Consider the following 13,903-nt stretch of genomic DNA (forward strand, 5'->3'; position numbering starts at 1 on the left):
CGGGTTCGTCTGCAGTAACGCCGAAATGGACACGGATGACAAGAAAACACGAGAGCTGCAGTGGACTGAGGCGGCTATTGTCACTCCAGCACTCACTCAGTATCGTTATGTTGAATGCAGAAAATTGAGGGGTCAGTGCTCGTGGGTCAGCAGTCCGCATGGTGATTCCAAGTAAAGATATTCCGAACGCATGGCAAGCTGCGGGGACACAGATGACTGAGACTCCGGATGAACACCTTCGTCAGGGTCCTAGATGGGTGCGTTCCCATTCGTTCCCGGAACCCAACGGCTGCGGCATTGTGGGGTTTTCCGATGGATCCAGAGTGATTGAGAGAAACCTCATCTGCTGATTGCCCTGGTGCTCTTGTGAAGCTGATAGTTGACGACCAACATCCTCCCATACGACGGAGTTGATGTTTGTGAAACATTTCCGTACCTTTAGAGGCTTTTCCGTGTAAGGCTTTTCCGCGATGACCTTGGCATGTTGGCAGAGGCGCATGGGGGCGCTATGGAAGACATGTATCTCGACGCCATCAACGCCAAGCTTTTGTGAGTTGGGTGGCAGGGACCGACAGGGGACCACCATGGCGGGCGCGTTATCACGCGCGGGATGCGGTGAGTACCGACCTCCAGCCGTAGGAACCTGGTATTCGCGATAACTCGTAAGGAAGCCTTAAGCATTGCCTAACTTCCTAGCAGGCAGGCATTTCTTTGATAGCGTGGAAGAAGTAATACTGCGGACAACAGCTTGAGATCTAGCGACAACGACATGGTTGTGAAGGAGAGAGGTATCCCGGGTAGTAAGAATGAACTTTGGTTTTCGACCTTGGCTCTACGGGAGCCCAGAAGCCTGAGAGGCAGGCCAAGGTGCTAATCAATTTTAGTCCCCGTCCGCCGAGACTTGAAAGGGGCGCCTTCAGACTAAATATGCGAGTCCTGGTTCGGAATGTGAACAGCTCTTCCCAAAGTCTTGGCCTGCTTCCCCTTCCCCCGCACTCCGCACTTCGCACTTCGTGGAAAAGCCGTCGTACCCCATTTACCCCATGGGGGACGCAAGTTGTTTCTCCACCGATTATGCTCATCTGGCTCCACGCTTGTTGGCCTGAGGAGATGGCTGCGAACATCTTGCCGGCCGCACGAGGGTTGTGATTGCGAGCTGGGATATGAGGGTATATATCTGAGCTTCCTCGGACCTTGATCCAACCTTGAGTCTTCAGCCCACGGACTCAGAGGACAACCACCCTTCAACTCTAGACATTGAAGACGGTTCGCCGGCTGGAAATCTGTCCAACCTATTCTTTCCTCGATTGCCCGTCACTGTTCCTTCGGCGATCTTTCGTCCCCTCGACGAGTGCTGTCACGCTTACAACACACAAGACAACGATGGCGCATAACGCACATAGCGAGAGGCCTGTCTCTCCACAGGAGAAGGTTGCCGTCAACCAGATGGAGCATGTCTTGACTACCGACGACCCCGCTCTTATGAAGCAGCCCGTTATTGAGAAAGTAGACGAGTTCGGTGCCCATACAAAGACAGACCCAAAGGAGATTGCATTGGTGAAGAAGATCGACTGGTACATACTGGTAAGTCAAAAGAATCACATTTCTTCCTAGAACCACATGAAGCTAACGGAAAATGAAACAGCCCATCCTCTGGTTGATGTACTTCCTTAACTTCCTCGACCGAAATGCGATGATTAACGGCAAACTCAATGACTTGGACAAGGACCTCAAACTCAAAGGCACACAATACAACACCTGTGTTTCCATCCTTTTCGTCGGATACCTTTGCGGGCAGGTTCCTTCCAACATGATCCTCAACCGAGTTCGCCCTTCATATTACATGGCTGGTAAGTTCCTCTCTAGTCACCGAGCGAAAGAAGTACTTACTGTGGCAACCTCCAGGTTTCATGATGGCTTGGTCCATTGTCAGTCTGTTGACCTACAAATGCCATGATTTCGGAACGATGCTGGGCTGCCGCTTCCTGCTCGGAATCACCGAAGCTCCTGTAAGAATTTGGTTCAACCCTCGATATGAAGCTGTTGTCTGACATTAGATGATAGTTCTACCCTGGTGCGCTTTACATGCTTAGCATGTTCTACACCAGGAAGGAGATCTCAACCCGCATGGCTATCTTTTACACTGGCAACATGGCCGCCAGCGCTTTCTCAGGGCTCATTGCAGCTCCCATTTTCTCGGGAATGCAAGGCGTTAAAAGTCTTTCTGGATGGCAGTGGTAAGTCTCCCCTTGAGCATTCCTTGTCGCTTTCGCCTCACAGTAAAGAGACATTTTGGGTAAATGGTTGGCTAATTGCCTCCAATGCAGGCTCTTCATCATTCAAGGAGCCGTCTCCATCTTCGTCGCCATCCTCGCCTTCTTCCTATTGCCCGACAGCCCCCTCAAGACCCGCTGGCTGACAGAGGAGGAGCGCCAGCTCGCTCACACCCGAATCTACAACGATACCACGGACCGTCGCGAGGGCACCAGTGTCTGGACGGGTCTTCGGGAGGCCTGCACCGATTGGCGAACATGGGTCTTCTGTCTCATGGACAACCTCCATCTCTCAGCGAACGGATTCAAGAACTTTTTGCCCGTATGTGCCTCCTTCCTGAAAAATATCCAATGCTTTTCACGAAACCTTGGACTGACCTTTGTCATGCAGACTGTTGTCAAGACACTCGGTTACAACACCACCGTCAGTCTCGTGCTGACGTGCCCGCCCTACGTTTTCTCCGCGTTCTTCTCCGTTCTGGTCCCTTGGTCATCTGGAAAGTACAACGAGCGAACGTGGCACATTACCATTAGCAAGCTTATTGTTTGCATCGGTTTCGTCATGGGAGTTTCGTCTCTAAACATGGGAGTTCGTTACACTGGTAAGAAGCCCTGAGCACTTCTTCCTCTCACACTTGCTCGGTAGTTGAATGCTAACATTGAGCAACAGGTATCATGCTATTTGTTGGAGCTACATACGGCGTAAGTGGATACAACTTCAGTCCTTCCCGCACATGGTACTAAATAATTGACAGGTGAACAACTTGATTCTCGGCTGGACCTCATCAGTTCTCGGTCAAACCGACGAAAAGAAGGCAGTTTCCATCGCCATGGCCAATACTCTCGGAAACGCAGCCAGCATCTACACCCCCTATCTCTGGCCAGACTCTGACAAGCCTCGATTCTTGACTGCCATGCTTGCTAGCGTCGGATTCTCTATCGGAGTTGTCATCTGCGCCTGGGGAATGAGGTTTGCTTTGATGCGCACTAACCGCAAGAAGAGAGAGGCCGACCCCAATGCCTCTAACTTCTATGTTTACTGAGTGGAGAGACAGAATATTACGGACCTCGGGAGAGAGAATCTTGGAAGACGTGAAGTCAGACGTACTTCGGGTAGTTGGAATCACCCTAACTGAGCGACCAGGAGATGTGTAAAATTTAATAACCACGAAGTCTAATCACATTGAAATTTGACTACCTGACTTCCGAATGTGCCCTTTTGAACTACCAATGCTACAAACACAACACATTAGAGCCACAGTGAGTGATCAAAGCTCAGGAAGAGGGTGCTGCAGTTCCCAACGCTCCCAAGGTGATCGTAGAACATGGCGCATCGTACGTGCTTGGCTTGACGAACTGAGGCTCAGGGTCTTTGTCAACTGCCAGAAGAACCAGTGATTCCTCGTTCGGGTCGAACTTCGGCCACCCGAGGACTGCACTCAAACCATCCGCCGGATCATTGGCTGCGTTGCAGTGGCCAAGAGCAAGGGTCCAATGCCCATGAGAGAAGGTTCTCAATATCTCTAAGTCTCAGAGTGAGTCTGTTGTTGAGAACATATGCTGAGCTGACATCAATACAAATGTTAGAAAATAGTGCCAGGATACTCTCGGTCTCTATGAGAACTATCGTTGAAAGTCAGACTTCACGGTTGTTTGCATCGAAAGAAACCCATCGAGTATGTCGGAAAAGGATACGACGACCTTGCTTCTGAATTATCCTCACTTCAGCCAAAGGAGTGGCAAATTAATTCTGGCATACTGATATTTCATTTATCACTCTAAATCCACTTCCGGTGGGATATAAGGACCTATCCTCTTCTCAGACTTTCTTAAGTAATTCCAACAGGCTAGACCCAGATCACGCCTTGAGTCCCATTTGACTAGTGTCGTAACCATTGGCTTCAAGGTACTTCTTGAAACGAGCGTCTTCATCTTCCAGATGCTTGGGGGCCTGGCTAAGAGTCAGAAATGGCCGCTGAGAGGTATGAAACCGAGAATCGAAGAGGAACTTACGTCTGGGATCAGGAACCACACACATAGAGTACCGACAACCGAAATGCCACTCCCAATCAGGAAAATTGCTTGCTGCCCCTTCAACTTCTCATCAAAGCTTACAAGCGCTGCACTAAGCGCAGTGGTGCCGATAGCAGCGCCTGCCTTGCCCACAGCAGCCGCGAAGCCGAGAAAGTGGCCCCTGAGCGGCGTGGGAAAGGACTCGCTCGATACCAGGAAGTTGCAATCTCCAGGACCAACGGACAGGAAGGTCTGAAATAGGCCGTAGAGGGTGACGAAAAGCGGGAAGACAGTGTTGAGTTGGATCATGCTGCCACCGATGGCGAAGCCCAGGACGCAGACGATTGACCACCCGAGGGCGTAAGTTTGGCGACGGCCGATGTGGTCCATCAGTATCGCGCCAATGAAGGCGCCGGGAAGGGCAAAGGCATTGATGAGGGCGGACCAGCCAATTGATTGAATCATTGTCTGCTGAGACGAGAATCCTGATACCAGGGTTGGTGCAAGTAGGTTAAAGGGGTACACGACGGCGTCGTAAAGAAACCATGCGCTGCAGCATCCGAGGAGTGGCTTCCAGTAGAACTTGATAGCGAGACGATACGGGATGTTACGCTGAATGGCGTGTTTCTGGTACTGCTGTGAATCAACGAGTCGAAGCCGGAAGAAGAAGATGGCCAACGGAAGCTGGATGGCCGTTAGTCCATGTCGTAGGTATCTCAGGTTGTTATGGTTTGACTGACAAAGATCCCGATTCCAAAGCATATGCGCCAGATGCCATCACTAGCCTGGCCATTGTAAGCCGCGATGACGATCAAAGAGACGATACTGGATCCGACAAATCCAGAGATGATAGCGGCGTTTGTGGAAACGGCGACGAGCATTCCGCGTTTCCTTCGCATGGCCTCTGTGCTGTCGGCACACTCTAGAGCCTGCGAAGTGCAGACGGTGTACTCTCCTCCTGCACTGCCATCAGTCTTCAAGCTCTCGTTACGGCTAGCTTAGGCAGCTTACCAGCACCGACACCCGCAACACCACGGCCTATGACCATCATCCAAAACATGCCCTCGATAGAGGTTCCATGGGCAGCAGTAGCAATCACGATACCCTAGGTGGCTATCAGTAACCGCCTTCAGCTGCACTGGCAATGGTCGATCGTCAGGTGTCAACTCACCAAAACCAAGAAGAGAGTGGTCAGAATGATTCCAACTCGCCGACCAAACTTGTCAATGCAGAGACCAAAGATGAGCATGCCAAAGATGTCGCCAATGAGGATGGAGTTGGAAAGCCTAGTCTTCACGGCATTCGTCATTTGCTTCGGATAGCTGTTAGAGTGTGTCAGTCGAACATTGTCCTCAACGTCATAGCTGTCGCTCAGGTGGCAGACTCACAGCTTAGCCAGGACAGTGTTCATGTATCCAATGATCTGAATATTGTATCCATCAGAAAACAAGGCCACACCTTGAACCAGCACGTCAAGCTTCCCGGCGGTTCTGGTAGGAGGAGTAGGCTCCTGAGATGAGGCATCGTGACTCTGGGAAGACACCATGACTCCTACATCCTTCTTAGTTGCATCGTCAACCGTGTCGAATACTGAGCCTGGCGAAGATTCCATGATGGATGAGTGTGAGTTCGACAGTGACTTAGAAAGGTACTGCTACAAAAGCCTCCCTGAATTGTGAACTGCCTGTGTATAAGTACTGCGGACGTCTGATATAAGTTTGTTACCAGTGCGTCGCAAGCTCCCACGTGGAATCCTTGTTTTCAACCAGGTTCTTGGGACGCATATGGGTCAAGAAGCCACACATCCGAAGGATCAAGCTATTACGATTTTTCATTCAGACTCCTCTTCGCCCATGCGCATTTTACCGAACTATCGGCTTTTACAGGAAACACAATAGTTCCCTCAACCATTCGATACGCCGTGTCAACCACGTGCCCTGAATTGAACACCACAGTCGAAGTCATGTTCAAGGCGGCACGGCCAAAAGGCCCGGAAGATGCCCGAGATATGGTAATCCGCGGGTGCTCTCTGAAGAAACGAGTCGCAGTTGCCTCACTCCAGTCAAGACAACAACTGTATGTTGCTGACGCTGTAGGAACAAGCTTTGATTAGCCCATAAAGTTTGTGCTCGGAACTTGGCCGTCAACGTTCCTTAACGATGGGTTTCCGCCTTCGGAGGAAAAAACCGGTCATCCCACGGGCCTCCGATGCCCACGTGCTGGAATGCGATCGTCTTAGACGTCCATCGGAGTGGGGCCCCGTTCCCGCGGCACACCGGCAAGCTCCCGGACGCGACTCTGGTCTTCCGGGCAGTGATAAGGGACTCTTCCCGAGTGAGAAGATGCACTTGGCTCGGGATCACGGCTTGAGAGATCCATCTTGCGATTGAATTTTGCGACCAAGAGTAATACCTGTGGCATAGCACGTGTTTAGACAACTGGAAGAATGATTGTATCTTGATGAGGAAAGCGTTCATCCTTCAAGCCCGCTTTGGATCCTTACCATAACCGTGGTCCCGGGTCCATCATGTAGCAGCAGGGTTGAGTGGAAAGTTTGTCCTTGAACGAGCTTTCTTGGACGGTCTTTCTTGCCTGTGCTTGGAGTCGATTCAAACTCGGTGTATGGTCTCGTGAGTTCTGAGAGGCACCGAAAACATCGAACTCATCACGACCACCTAGCAAACTCACCATCGCCACATCGCGAAGACATCAGAATGGTTCTTGGTGGCGTTTTAGAGGCTACTTTGGCAGTGGCAACTCTCAGTCTTAGGTTGATGACAATCTTATTCACAAGATTCGTGAGTTCCATCACGTCCCATGATTCTTCTATCCAGGGGTTGATGAGCTCTACTCTGACGACCAAGCAGCATCCCCTCGGGAAAAGATACCTCAATCGTATCTATGGGAGTTGTGCGTTATACACAATTGCTTTACTCATCAGATGCCTATTGCCCAATTCGAGACGGGCTTCTAGGAGACATCACCCATGGCTGCTCCTGCTCTTGGGCTGGGTTGATCGTTCATCGCCCGTTGCATCTTTGGTTACGGTTCTACTCAATGCCCTGTCACTGGGATCCGTTTGGGACTTCATCTACAGAGGAAGCCTGCTCCACCAGAGCCACGATCTCTCTTTCTCTCGGCTGGGCTATGTGGACGAAAGCACGGCGCGGATCGTGATAAGAGCGCCAGTCCTCTCAACGAACTACGTCAAGATCAGTTGGGCACCCTCCAATGAAGATGGCCAGGCTACCATGTCGCAGACAACTGTGATCACTGACCCGAATGATCACACGGGAACATTTCTACTCGACGGGCTTGAGCCAGACACGCCGTACACCTACACCACCAATGCCAGTCATGCCGGGTCTTTCAGGACCGCAGCCCTCTCGCCCAAGCAATGGAGTCTCATCTCAACCAGCTGCATCAAGCCCTTCTACCCCTACAGCCCTTTGGACCATGGCTTGCGCATCAAAGGGCTGGAGTACCTAGACCAGCATGTCTCGGCGAACCAGCCAGACATGATGCTCTTCCTAGGCGACTTCATCTACATCGACCTGCCCGTGGCCCTCGGCTGGTCACCAGAGCACTACACCACCGCGTACCGCCAAGTCTACGCCTCGCCCAGCTGGTCACCCGCGCTCCGATCCACGCCGTGGCTGCACGTCTACGACGACCACGAGATCATCAACGACTGGGCGGCGAACGAGACGGGTCTCTACCAATCCGCCATGAGGCCATATTGGTCTTATCAAGGGCACGCGAATCCCCCCTCGCAGTATGGCGTCGGTAAAACACACTACACCTTCCGCCGAGGCGACGTTTCGTTTTTCGTCCTAGACACGCGGCGCTATCGATCGGCTGAAAACATGGCCGACGGACCTGCAAAGACGATGCTTGGCGCGGCGCAGCTAGACGACTTGCGAGAGTGGCTTGAAACAGAAAAATCGTGGAAAGTCGTGGTCAGCAGCGTCCCATTCACGCGAAATTGGAGGGGTCCCGATTCGGCCGATAGCTGGTCGGGATATCTGTGGGAGAGAGACATGATCTTGGAGATGATGAGACAAACGGACGGAGTTATCATCTTGAGTGGGGTAAGCTGGTCTCTGTTTGATCGACTCTGCTAAAAATTTCAATAGTTTGCTTGAGCTAATTTTTTGCTTCTTTTTTGACTAGGACCGGCATGAGCACGCGACAACGATCTTTCCGCCCGCTAGCGACAAGGGTGGTAAGTCTGTGATTGAATTTTCCACCTCGCCCTTGAACCAGTTCTACGAACCCTTCGATCGGTTCCATAGGCAGATTGAGGACACGGACATTTCCGTGTACTCTCATCCGTGGGGAAATTCAAAGTTTGGTCGAGTGACGTTTGACACGTCGGAGGAGGGCCGTTGGACGGTAGACTATGAGCTTATCGTTGATGGGCATCAAGTGTGGAACTACACGTGGGAGTTCACCAAGTGATCGAGTGCCTCATTACCGAGTCCGTGGGGTCGAAGGATCATCCAAATGTGCACGCAGAGAAGTAGGGGTTTATCTTGAAAAGTTTGCATTCATCGTGGCTTCAACCCGTTGAACCGGCGTTCCCCCCCCTTCTTGCCCTTGATTGTCATTGCCAACCCCGAGTCCTTCCGATCCCTAGGTCTTGCTCCCGTCTTCCAAATGTTTTCCGTACCGATCAAAAAGAATCTTCCAAACGCCCACTTCCTGTCTCAGTCTCCGCCCAAACTCCTCGTCGCTGTACCCTAGATCGCATGTCTGAAAGCATGCGTAGAATTGAAGTTGAAAGTGGTTCGTGGTGTCAGGCCCTCAAGTATTGGGGGCCAGAGCCGCGGGGTAGAAAATGAACCGTCTCGGACCCGTGTCCGATAGAAAACGGGGCGACGATGATTGCTCGTGTAGTGTTTGTCTTTGGGAAAAGGCGCCGACTCTTTAGACGATAGGCTGCAAAACATCGCCCTCGGGGGCAATAGCAGGCTCGTCTCTCTCAATGTTGCCGTGAACGCCGGCTCTGGCGTTGAGGTTGTACTCGTGGCGAATGATGTTGTTCATCGGGGTGATGGCAGCCTGCGTAGCTCCGAAGAGGGCCGCGGCGATGATGTAAGCGATGGATGTCTTCATCTTGTGTGTGGGAAATGGCGTCGAGCTTTTATCGGTCTCGCGTTTTCGTCAAAGGAATGGATGTGTTTGTTTGTCGAGGTCAACTCGAAGGCGAGGCGGGACAGCTTAACCGAACACTCTCGTCGATGTCGTAGGGACTGATGGACACGAACACAGGAACACGAAACACTTTGCTGCTGGCTGGATGAGGGGTCTCCGAGGCTTATTAAAAAGGCACGGCACGGCACGGCACACCAACAGCCACGGACTGATGTGACTGTGATGACAGTGTGAGTGTTCCTGTCTGTACTCTGTAAGATTGTGACAGTCTTAATCAATCATCAAACCTTGACTGTCTTGAAGTGGAGCCAATGAGCATGAGAGATTCGGATCTTCGGACGGTCATTGCAGGAAGGTAGGGGCGGGATCAGCTAGACTGACTCGCTTAAAGGAAGCTCGCCATGCACAGAAAGATTTGCAACAGAGACATGGAAACAGCCCTACAGTAAATGTTTGCTTGGCTCACAGCTGTGCCTCTTTAGCCCTGTCTCCCTTCCTATCGTCAATGATGTGCCTATCTCCCTCTGTAGACTACGGTGTTGCAACCCTAGGCTCTTTGCACGCTACACCAGGGATGGCGTGACTTTGCTTATTTAACTCAAGATTGGGCCTAACTGTTTCAAGTACACGCAGATACGCACGTCGCAGGAGCATGGATCGCCCGCTTGGCTCGGTCGATGTGACACAGTGTTGTAACCCATCTGTTCCCCCCTCCAAAATCACGGCATCGAGTTGGGTTGCATGAAGGGCCTTGAAGAAATTATTTTACTTGGATCGCCCGAAGAATGACATCGATGTGTCCGAGTCTTCAGTCGTTCTCGTTCCTGATCTTCGCCGGGGGGACACCGGACGGCCCACGTGGTCCCGAGTGGGAGCATGCCGGGCGGGCACTTATTCCCGAAGTCAATTGCGGATACTGAACATCCATCATCCATCTATCCATCTATCCATCCATCCTCCTGGCATCAGCTACTCCGTAGTAGATACTCGTAGGAGAAGAAACAAACCTCGGTAGTTCTCCACGTTCTTGCCTCCGTACAACTCGCGACTGGTTGCAATCTGCTGCGTGACCCGAGCTGGCAGACACATGTTTAATCGTGTCTCGGAGAAGCAAACATGGGCGATGGCCCGCACCTAGAACCCGCAACTCCGTCCCTACCCTCCCTCACGTCAAGTTCCAGAACATATCGACGCCGTCATCCGCCCTGCATCCGTCTATCAGCCGCCACGTTCGAATCGCACGAATTCGTCCAGCCGCGCTCATCATTGGAGACCGAATATTACTGATCTTACCGGATGTCATCGTGTTCGTGATATCTGTAACTTGACGTGCCCAACATCGCTATCGCTATCGCAATCGTCGCGCGATTGATACGCGAAGCTCGCCTGTTCGGCCTTTACAACTTCCCTTCTGTTTCCTGAATCCTATCAGCAGAACATTAGCCTTTGGGTGATGCTGAGTCGACCTGTCAGCCAGTGACTCAAGTTCATGCCGAAGCCTTCTAGACATTATGCATAACTCGGAGTGAGCCAAATGCGGAAGTCTGCCAAATCTAGATCATATACCGCCTTTACAACTGCCTTCTACAATAGCCTTTAAACTTCCGTCTAGATGAAGAGCTTGCCGGTTTGTCAAATTTGCCGATCACATATGCTTAGCAGACACTGGGGAGCTTGTGATCAGTTGAATGTGGGACGATGGAGATGCATTTAATGATCTCGACCTCCGTGTAGTTCTCAATGGCTTCAGGTTGTAAAGCACATCAATTAATTTTCTATCGCATTGTATGCCTCTTTCTTAAAACAACTGCCAATATGAGTAGCCAAAAGGGACAGAATGGCCAGGCCGACAACCAGTATCTGGCTATGGTAGGCGATGTCCAGGCCGAGCTGACGCGCCTACAAGTCCAGCATCGTTGGATTCAGCTGTGCCTCAAGGATAAGATCGTTTTCGCGCCGGTTGATACTAAGAAGGACGGCATCAAGATCCTCGACATGGGTTGCGCTGACGGTATTCCAACCTCCATCTGCACTGTGAATTAGTCTTCTAACCCGCGACATCACAGGAACATTGCCACGGGACCTGCAGAAGCAGGTTCCACCATCCGCGCACATGGTCGGCGCCGATGTTTCAACCATTTTCCTGCCCACGTCAGCTCAGGGCAACATCCACTACGTAACCCACGACGTTTGCGATCCACCGGCCGGGGATCTCAAGGGCCAGTTCGATCTGACCCACGTTCGCAACGTTCTCCACAGCGCCCACCGGTCCGGCGTCGAGCAGGCGGTGGCGAACCTCGCCGGTAAGTCGTGGGATGTTCAATGTGTTGGTTCGGGCTGCGGCCTGATGAGTTACGCGTGTGGTCTTGTCTAACTGATGCAAGATACGTTGGCTCCGGGAGGCTGGCTGCAGGTTATGGAGCTGGACATTACTCCAGGCCAGCCGAACCAGCCCCAGTCTCTCAAGGATCTCATTCACATCATTGGGTCCATGTTTGAAAAGCAAGGGATGGACCGCAACTACGCGTCCAAGATCCCAGAGGCTATGAAGATGGCCGGCCTACAGAACGTCAAGGTTGAGCGAGTTGAGTGTGGGATTGGTAAAGTTCATGGAGATGAGGCAGCTATCAAGTCTTCTATCGAGCCTTTCATGCACACGATCCCGCTTATCGCCAAGAACAGCCAAAGTTGACGGGACACAAGCAGTCGTTGTCATAGGTTTGTCCTTGTTACTGACCATGAACGTAGTGTTGGTCCCAGATATGGACCCGGCGATTTATACAAACTTGGAGGAGAGATACACAAAGGAGATGACTGAGCCAGGAGGCATTTTCCCAGCGAACGTCTTCTTTGCTCAAAAGCCCGTCGCGTGAGTTAGAGATGTATAAAAATGGCTTCCTAGAAAGCTTGTCCGATCTTTCTGCGTGACTTTGTCGTTGGTTGTAGCGCCTTACATACGTGCTCCATGACACAGACCAAGATTGTTCTTGGGAGTTGGATATTGTAACATGAAGACATCGATGAGCTCTCGTGTGGTTTGTATTTATGGTCAAAACCAGGACTAATGATATTTCGATGATCATTGCAACTGACCAGGGTGTTTCTCATCCCATACATGAGTAAAGTCTCTCAGCTAAAGCATCTCCACGACATCCGCTCAGCAGATGCCACCAGTCCTATCCTGTCTAGCATGACCACTTCATGTCATCTCAATCGATGTGCTCCTCCTCTCAGCAGGCCGTAGGAGGGGCGAACTCGTAGCAAGTCGAGCCACTGCAGCACCACGCCCAGCCATCACGGCAGACGGTATCGGCAGGCTGGCACCCCGCAGCTTGGCGAGCGCCGATGGCCTCAGGACCGGCGAAGGCAACTGACGCCGCAGCAATAAGAATAGCAAAGCTGATCTTCACCATGTCGAAACTCGAGCTACTGAGCTGTGAGATGAAGATAGAGGGGAAAGTGGGTGACGATCCGCAGTGCTTACGAGATTTGAAGAGCCAAGTTCTTGGAGAAAGGGTGACAAGCAAAAGTCGAGGTCAGGTGACACAAGGTCTCACAAAAGAGACTTAGAGGCAGAAATTCGGATATAGATTAGTTTAAAGCACGTCCGCTGATGGGACGAGGACAAGGATAATGTTCTATGTGCTTACTTATATTATGTTGCAATCTGAGCCTTGGTCTTGGTCTTACACGAAGCTTGTCTGATCAAGGAAGGTGCAATTGAAGGATCGCAGGATTATGCTTGGCACAACCACAACTTGGCCTGCAACGTATAAGATCCAGTCATTGCTGAATCCTGCAATCGTATCTGTTCTAGAATACAAAATGCCAAGTCGGCATGGAATTGTTGTAGCTGTTACGGGAAGGACCTCGGACTGGTCTAGGCGGGTAAAGGCAATAAACTACCTAGTAGTAGGTAGTAACTGTAGGATTTCCCGAGGACGTCACCCCGAAGTCAACTGACGTTCAAAACAGCAACACTGTTCAGCAAGGCTCAGGTGTCGGAAGGACTCAGAATGATGTCAATTATTACTCGACTATATCGGTGAATTACAATCGTACGGGTGTTTCCTCACTGACATCGATTCAACATTCAGACCGACATCTTTAGCATGGAGAAAGATGATCGAGAGAAGATAGGGTATCAAAAGACTATGAGGCCGCTTCATGTTGATATATCCTGACTTTTTCCAGGGAATGGTTCCTCAGTCTTGCTTAGGTTCCTTGACAATGTTTGCACGGTGCCCCGTCTGCGTGTTCGCACCACTCTTGGAGTGTTCTTTCCTCTCCTCGTATTGCTGCTCTGCCATCTGCTGCTTGGCCTCTGCTTTGCTGGAGGGGTCCTCTGTTCGTCGTCAGTAATTGGACTTGACCGTAAAGCTGGAACACAACGTACTGAAGGTGTCGGCTTGAGGCTGGTATTGAGGCATGTCTGGAAATGCGGGTTTCTTATTGACGAG

The 13,903-nt window shown here is 51.3% G+C and overlaps 6 protein-coding genes across 6 annotated transcripts; 3 read left to right on the top strand and 3 right to left on the bottom strand.

Annotated features, from left to right (window-relative positions):
• The first annotated feature begins 1,084 nt into the window (after nt 1-1,084).
• Nucleotides 1,085-3,481, top strand: BDP81DRAFT_370041 (MFS transporter). The gene is made up of 8 exons (XM_060586601.1): nt 1,085-1,584; nt 1,646-1,850; nt 1,906-2,009; nt 2,065-2,237; nt 2,328-2,595; nt 2,665-2,875; nt 2,944-2,975; nt 3,029-3,481. The coding sequence occupies exons 1-8, from the start codon at nt 1,384-1,386 to the stop codon at nt 3,314-3,316; spliced, it is 1,482 nt and encodes a 493-aa protein (XP_060447185.1). The 5' UTR covers nt 1,085-1,383; the 3' UTR covers nt 3,317-3,481.
• Nucleotides 3,482-4,131: 650 nt separating this feature from the next.
• On the bottom strand, nt 4,132-5,832 carry BDP81DRAFT_314907 (major facilitator superfamily domain-containing protein; the record flags this gene model as incomplete). The annotated part of the gene is made up of 6 exons (XM_060584042.1): nt 4,132-4,224; nt 4,287-4,970; nt 5,027-5,244; nt 5,298-5,391; nt 5,458-5,608; nt 5,675-5,832. The coding sequence occupies 6 exons, from the start codon at nt 5,830-5,832 to the stop codon at nt 4,132-4,134; spliced, it is 1,398 nt and encodes a 465-aa protein (XP_060447186.1).
• A 1,165-nt stretch (nt 5,833-6,997) lies between these two features.
• Nucleotides 6,998-8,747, top strand: BDP81DRAFT_513833 (PhoD-like phosphatase-domain-containing protein; the record flags this gene model as incomplete). The annotated part of the gene is made up of 4 exons (XM_060595823.1): nt 6,998-7,084; nt 7,154-7,315; nt 7,403-8,377; nt 8,460-8,747. Coding segments are annotated over 4 exons (1,512 nt in total), but the record flags the coding sequence as incomplete, so codon positions are not given.
• A 174-nt stretch (nt 8,748-8,921) lies between these two features.
• Nucleotides 8,922-9,404, bottom strand: BDP81DRAFT_392036 (uncharacterized protein; the record flags this gene model as incomplete). Its single annotated transcript, XM_060587647.1, has 2 exons — nt 8,922-9,041; nt 9,237-9,404. The coding sequence occupies 2 exons, from the start codon at nt 9,402-9,404 to the stop codon at nt 8,922-8,924; spliced, it is 288 nt and encodes a 95-aa protein (XP_060447188.1).
• Nucleotides 9,405-11,258: 1,854 nt separating this feature from the next.
• On the top strand, nt 11,259-12,316 carry BDP81DRAFT_513840 (methyltransferase; the record flags this gene model as incomplete). The annotated part of the gene is made up of 4 exons (XM_060595824.1): nt 11,259-11,454; nt 11,510-11,746; nt 11,828-12,130; nt 12,192-12,316. 4 exons carry the CDS (start codon nt 11,259-11,261, stop codon nt 12,314-12,316), a joined length of 861 nt encoding a protein of 286 aa, XP_060447189.1.
• Nucleotides 12,317-13,648: 1,332 nt separating this feature from the next.
• BDP81DRAFT_392038 (uncharacterized protein) lies at nt 13,649-13,873 on the bottom strand (the record flags this gene model as incomplete). Its single annotated transcript, XM_060587648.1, has 2 exons — nt 13,649-13,788; nt 13,840-13,873. The coding sequence occupies 2 exons, from the start codon at nt 13,871-13,873 to the stop codon at nt 13,649-13,651; spliced, it is 174 nt and encodes a 57-aa protein (XP_060447190.1).
• Nucleotides 13,874-13,903: the final 30 nt, after the last annotated feature.

This window comes from Colletotrichum phormii, assembly GCF_030913505.1.
Source record: "Colletotrichum phormii strain CBS 102054 chromosome Unknown BDP81scaffold_6, whole genome shotgun sequence".
NCBI lineage: Eukaryota > Fungi > Ascomycota > Sordariomycetes > Glomerellales > Glomerellaceae > Colletotrichum > Colletotrichum phormii.

Excerpts from the sequence above, each read along its gene's own strand:
- BDP81DRAFT_370041 (XM_060586601.1), top strand. The coding sequence starts at position 1,384 with ATGGCGCATAACGCACATAGCGAGAGGCCTGTCTCTCCACAGGAGAAG. Across the intron at positions 1,585-1,645 it reads AGATCGACTGGTACATACTG|CCCATCCTCTGGTTGATGTA; the intron begins GTAAGTCAAAAG and ends AAAATGAAACAG. Across the intron at positions 2,596-2,664 it reads GATTCAAGAACTTTTTGCCC|ACTGTTGTCAAGACACTCGG; the intron begins GTATGTGCCTCC and ends TTTGTCATGCAG.